General features: G+C 45.2%; 1 protein-coding gene across 1 annotated transcript; it reads left to right on the plus strand.

Moving 5' to 3' along the window:
• Window positions 1–4,012: 4,012 nt before the first annotated feature.
• On the plus strand, window positions 4,013–5,410 carry LOC125546601. The gene is made up of 2 exons (XM_048710798.1): window positions 4,013–5,340; window positions 5,389–5,410. The coding sequence occupies exons 1-2, from the start codon at window positions 4,013–4,015 to the stop codon at window positions 5,408–5,410; spliced, it is 1,350 nt and encodes a 449-aa protein (XP_048566755.1).
• The last annotated feature ends 1,407 nt before the right edge of the window (window positions 5,411–6,817 follow it).

Consider the following 6,817-nt stretch of genomic DNA (forward strand, 5'->3'; position numbering starts at 1 on the left):
TTAATCTGCACACTGTATTTTATTTTCCTTTTGAACTTTTAAAACACTTAAGATACAATAAGTCAGTGATCGATAGAGTGCAGACTTCGTAAAGTTTAGTTTGAAACAGGACCTCGCTATTAGTGTGACATGATATCTCTGTGGCGCTATGTATGTCATTTATAGTGTGTAATCTCTTGTCATGCCACCTTTTGAAGTTATTGGTACATTTACATGTTCGGAAATTTAGTTCTACTCCGAAGCTAAAGCTATGCTAACTTAGCATCCTTGAGAAATTTGGAAGAACCAATATGTATGTTCAGGCCCAAATTGATCCAGTGCAAAATATTCTGTACAATTCATCTAGTTACTCCTATTTGGTTAGAGCATTCGGTGACTAAAGTCGTATGCTTTCAGGGGTCTCTAAAACATCCAGAAGCGCTGGAGGATTCTGTGCAAGTAGGTGTCAGTTCCATCATTGGATTGCTCTACTATGTTCTGCTGCCGAGAATAGAGTGGCGAGGTGTTCATCCATCTGATGATAATAGGATTTGGTAAAGAGATGGTATGGGAGTTGCTGAAGTTTGTATTTTGTTAGTTTTGCAAATTTGTATGGCGCCGGTGCCCCAGTTATTGTAAACTTGTATGACGCTGGATCGCTAATTAAACCATCCAGAAGCTCGAGGATTCTGTGCAAGTAGGCGTCAGTTCCATCGTTGGATTGCTATAGTATGCTCTATTGTGGAGAATAGAGTCGCGAAGTGTTAATCCATCTGATGATGATCACATGAAGTTGGTGACGAGATGGTCTGGGAGTTGCTGAAGTTTGGATTTCTTGTGTGTTCTGTCTCCTTGTTGTGTCAGTCTTGTTAGTTTTGCAAACTTGTATGGCACCCAAAGTAGAAGGCTATTGTTTGTAGTTATATTAGTTTATTTCCTCTATATACACAATGACACGGTTTATTGTGTGTCAAAAAGGAAGGGGAAAAATAAATTTCTAGGTGTTATGTGACTTATCTTTTAAAAGAAACTAGATGAATGCCCCGCGCGTTGCTGCGGGAGTTTGTATGAAATAAAAACTGCGTGGAACTAATCAACCTAGCCAGTGTCTATGGTTTCTCTTGTAGAAAGATAATTTGTTCATAAATATTTTTTAAATAAATAAATGAATATACATATCTATGTATAAGTTCAAAATTGGACGAAAATAAAACAAAATATGCATGTATGCATAACTTTCTTTCATGCAGCACTAGAGTATGAGCTGCATGCATGCGTCCTCTTTTTTCTTGATTATAAAATACCTTTTAGGCCTACTACTACATACATTTGCATGCATGCATCGGTTACTACATGTGGGTGGTGGAGTGGTTCTCATTGTGTAGATCCAACGGCTATAATGGACTGATCTAGTATATCTAACGGCAAAATTAATTTGGGTGACGTGGCTTAAGGAGAAGCGAGAGAATTCCTAATAGTGAGGGCTAGCTATTTAGATATAATATAATAATAGATAACTTCAATCTATGGAGTCTTCACTATTTGCTTCACATAACCATTGTAGCCATAATAAGAAAGTCCATCATGGAGTATATATAACCTCATTTTTCTATAATTCTACAACTCTATGTACCCCTAATAAGATGTCCTTCTATATTAGATGCTGAGTTAATGAAATTTGTTCCCTAAGGTATATGTGGTAGGATGAACCCAAATATCTCCTTTTCCTTCAAATAAATTATCCTTGAAAATATCTGTTTCAAGTAAACATTTTATCGTAGGCATGTTTCAACTGCTAACCAAGCCCGGTCACCATCGCATGTTTAGTGCGTGGATTTTGCCAGTGCACAATATTGACATAATTGACATGTGTGAGCCATCTTTAATCTACGAGATGGCCAAATGGAAAAGGTTGTTTGAAATTGAACAAGATTCTCAGTATAGTTGTGCAAGGTAGGGGGAGAAAACACATAGATTGGAGGACAGTGGGAGGAAGGAAGCAAATTGTCACGTGGTGGCTGAGAAGATGGAGGAGAGGAAGGCGGTAATGAGATGCATTTGTCTACAACATGACGAATATGAAGTATCATCCCATGTAGATAGTCAATGACCCCACCACACAACATTTCTCTTTCTAGACATTTGTTAGCCATTGGCAACGCATGGGCATTGAACTCAGATTCATTTACTTCTGCACTTACCCATGGTTTGATCGATCAAGAAATTTAGTGACATTAATTGCAATGAGGAATATCATATATCCATAAACATCAGATGTTTCTTTCCAGTAGAACATGATCATGATGAACGAGTGAGATTTTTAAAATGCCTATGGCAACACACGGGCATTCTACTAGTCTTTAGTTTTGCAAACTTGTATGGCGCCGCAGTTTCGTTGGGCGCTAAAAGCATTTCTAACCGATCCCCTATATCTATTTAGTGGAGTAAATTTGGCTTTTTACCCCACTAAGTTTGACCTAGCCGATCCTCTATACAGCTTAGTGGAGTAATTTTTTTACTTCAAACCTAAAAATCTGATTATATTTACTCCATCTCTACGTGGCCGAGTAAAATCGGAGCCTCTTCTCCCTGCCTCCTCTTCACCCCTCGCACCGCTGCCGCCAGGCCCCGCTCCACCGCCCCTCCGATGGCCGGACGTGGTGGCCACCGGTCCCCGCCGCCGATCCGCAGCATATATCCGCGCCACCACGCATGCTGGTCGTCCTCCGCGAGCTCTTGATCGAGCCACCGTCGCCGGTCGCCCGATCTGCCCGCCGCCGCGCCACTACGCCTGTTCGATGACTTCCCAGTCCTTCCTCCGGCCCGGCCGCCGACGAGGACCTACCTTGGGGGTCTGGCAGTGGCACTAGGGGACGTGGGTGGTCGAAATCACGGATCGGGAGACCCACACCCGGCAGTGGCTCGGGACCATCCACACGGGCGAGCTCGTGGCATGGAGTAGGACCACTGGCAGGTCCGCTTCCACGGCTCAGCGGCTTGGCTCAATTTGCCCCCAGGCACACGTCCAGTCCAACTCGTCCTGCCGGAGCCGGGGGTGCTGAGCTCGGCTATGGTGCGGGAGGACCGCGAGGCGAAGAAGCGCCTCGAGGCCGAGGCCGCCTCGAGGCCTACATGGAAGAGCTCCGCCGGGAGCACCCGAAGCTCGTGGAGGCAGAGCGGATGATCTTTGCCGACGCCGGTGGCAAGGTTATTGTTATCTCCGACGACGAGGTCCAAGGCAGCGCAGGCGGTGGCGCGGAGGGCGGCGAGGTGGGCAGCGAGGATGAGGAGATCGACATCGACGAGTGGAGGAGTGTCGTCCCCGACGACCCCGACGACGGCACCGGCCCGGACCCGGCTTGCGGCACACCGTTCCTGACGAGGAAGGATTGGCTATGACCTCCACTTCGACCGAAACTAGTTTAGTTGCTTAGTTTAGTTTAATTTTTTTATATTCGGTTATGCAAAACTATCTATTTTTATGTTTAAATGCATGCTACTTTCGGTTCAAATTGAAGATGCCCTTATGCCTTTGCTGTTGCTATTATGTTGTATTTATTTTAGTTGGACTTTTGAAGTGTGGTTGTGTGCATCTTAAATGTACAGCCGTCGGGTGTTGCTTATTTGTTTTGTATATGCTTCGATGCTACATATTGAGTTAATAAAAGTGTTATTTTATCAACTAAAAAAGTGTTATTTTATTTAAAAAAAAGCTAGCCGGCATGCAGGCATGCGTGTACATATGGGAGCACTTGTAAGCTATTCCGGGGAGAGACACACACGAGAGCTCAGAACCGGTGATTGTCTCGTGTACGCTGGACACGGTAACCATCGTGGTTGCTGGTTAAGTCCAACAGTACATTCCTAGTTCTTAACGTTTGTTTTCGTAAGTTGCAAATTCCATACTGATTTTGGTTCGGTCTCTTCTCCTCATAAAATAGACTTCCTCCACGCATCAGGCGGAGAGGCACACGAGAAACCCAGCTAAACCTCCCTACGTCTTGATCGATCCCAACGATCCGCCCGCCGATCCATGGCCATGGCTGGATCCGACCAGGCTGCTGGCTGGATGATGCTGGACCGCTTCATCTACCACAGGGGCGAGGAGGGCGACTGCGACGGCTGGTGCTTCCCGGACGAATCCACGGCGCCCCTGAGGGCCACCTCGTCCACCTCCCTCGGCCAGCCCTTCGACGTCGCCATCCCCCACGCCGAGCCCCCCGCAGTCTCCCGCCTCTACCTGCGGTGGCCCGGCGACACCAAACGAAGGGGCGCCGAGCTGGCTGTCGCACACCGCGACCTCCTTCTCTTCCGGCTCGTCTACTTTGGCCTCCACCTCATGTTTGACAACTTCGTTTGCGTGGCATCCTCAGATCCTGCGCCGCACATCGAGTTCAAACGCCTCCCCCTTTGCACCATACCAATGGTCTTGCCTCCGTTTTTCAAGGAAGACACGGAGGCAATCACTACACGTCGACACTTTTTGCCCAACACTCTAGGGCTCGTTCGTGGATCATCCCCTGGCCATGAAGATGAGTTTGTCGTCGCACAGCTGGCTAGTATCACTAAGATACCAGGCCCAGACGACATGATGGAAGCTGAAGTGTGCATGATCCGCTCTCGTGTATCAGCTACGGATGATGATGGCACATGGGAGCTTCATAAGATACCCATCCAGCACAAGGAGCATCAATACTGGAGACTCGTTGATTGGTCGACTAGCGCTGTCACCACGTTCAACAACCGTATTTGCTGGATTTCCTACTACACAGGAGGTATTCTATTTTATGATGTATTTGCAGAAACGCCTACCATCTCTTATCTAGGGTTACTTACCCATCACCGTCCTGGATACCGAGAAAGAGGTTTCCTTGAGGTGAACCGCAGCATATGTGTCACTGGTGGGGGTGATCTTCTCAAGTATACTTCTGTTGTTCGCACCGATGGTCGGCTCTGTGGCCCACTTGAACCTCGCCAGGGTTATAAAATTATCACAGATGTTTTGAAGGCAACGGAGAGTGTTGACATGGAGTGGGACCGGGATACGTTTGTGACAGCTTATGAATTCTGGCGTCACAACACCTCTGAACGTCTCCCGCGCGATGCTGTCCCCAAGTACCCTCTTGTCAGCATGGACGACCCTAGTATTATACACTTTTTGCTGTCTGAGGAAAGAGAGAAGATTAACAAGGTTTCGGTTGTTACCATGGATATGGTTACCAACAAAATGATTTCAGTTGTTCCATATATTAATGGAGAGGAAGACCTCGATGGCGAAGATGCCGACATGGTCAGAGAAAAATCACACCTTCTCAAGTCCTTCCTTACATCGGAGTTCCCCAAGTTTCTGAATCTCACAAGGTATTGATCTGTGCACTGGATTTATTTTTAACTGTTAAAACATTTTAGATACAAGTCAGTGATGGTGTAGCCTTTGTAAAGTTTAGTTTGAATCAGCCCCATATGACACGATATCTCTAGCGCTATATATTTCATTTATAGTGTAATCTTTTGTCATGCCACTTTTTGAAGTTATCAGTACAATTGCAGCCTAGAGCTTGTTGAGGCCTATCTCCTTGGAGAACATACTTGTTTGAAATTTCAGTTCTTCTCCGAAGCTAAAGCTATGCTAACTTAGTTGCCTTATTCAGAAATTCGTAAGGACCAATATATGTTCAGGTCCAAATCCAGTGTTAAATATTCTGTACAATTAGCATTTGGTGACTAAAGTTGTTTTCTTTCAGGGATCGCTGAAACATCCAGAAGCTTGAGGATTCTGTGCAATTAGGTGTCAATTCCATGGTTCGATTGCTATACTATGTTCTGCTGTAGAGAATGGAGTGGCGAGGTGTTAATCCATCTGATGATCACATGGACTTTGTGAGGAGATGGTCTGGAGTTTGCTGAAGTTTGGACTTTGTATGTGTTCTCTACTTGCTGTGTCAGTCTAGTTAGTTTTGCAAACTTAAATGGTGCCCCGGTTTCGTTGCGCGCTAAGAGATACGAACTTCTGTAGTTTGATCAACTTAATAATAGTGTCTTGAACTTCTATTTCTAAGTATCAATACCGAAAACAATAATGAAGCATCTCAACCCCCTGATCGGGAGCCCGCAATGTTTATATAGATTGTAAACGTGAAGTACAAGGCAGTCCATTGTTGTAACCGGACAGAATACAAGAGACAGAGGAGATCGGGATAAATGGAGTTGTAATAGGACAGGAGATCTATCCCTAGATATTCAGGTGTGAGGCGCAAGACAGGAACCCTTGACGCCTCCACATTAACATGTTTAACACCCTCCCTTAATCTGAACTGCGCAAGTTTAGATTACGCTTAAACTCCTCAAACGGCCTTGTAGCCAGTGCCTTTGTAAACCCATCAGCAACTTGATCCTTCGAGTGAACAAATCGAATGTCTAATTCCTTGTTGGCAACTTTTTCCCTCACAAAGTGATAATCAATTTCAATGTGTATAGTACGTGCATGAAACACAGGATTAGCTGACAAGTATGTCGCACCAAGATTGTCACACCAAAGACAAGGTGTCCGAATGTTATATATGCCAAGTTCCTTAAGCATAGACTTCACCCAAATAATTTCTGCTGTTGCATTGGCAAGTGCTTTGTATTCTGCTTCAGTACTAGATCTGGAAATTGTGGGCTGTTTCTTTGCACACCAAGAAATCAAGTTGGGACCAAAGAACACTGCAAAGCCACCAGTTGATCTTCTGTCATCCAAGCAACCTGCCCAGTCAGAATCAGAGAAGGCACTAACAAGAGTGGATGGTGACTTACTGAAGGTTATACCAACACTTAGAGTGTTTTTCACATATCTCAG

The sequence above is a fragment of the Triticum urartu genome, chromosome 3, assembly GCF_003073215.2.
Source record: "Triticum urartu cultivar G1812 chromosome 3, Tu2.1, whole genome shotgun sequence".
NCBI classification, from domain to species: Eukaryota; Viridiplantae; Streptophyta; class Magnoliopsida; order Poales; family Poaceae; genus Triticum; species Triticum urartu.

Excerpts from the sequence above, each read along its gene's own strand:
- LOC125546601 (XM_048710798.1), top strand. The coding sequence starts at position 4,013 with ATGGCCATGGCTGGATCCGACCAGGCTGCTGGCTGGATGATGCTGGAC. Across the intron at positions 5,341-5,388 it reads AAGTTTCTGAATCTCACAAG|ATACAAGTCAGTGATGGTGT; the intron begins GTATTGATCTGT and ends AAAACATTTTAG.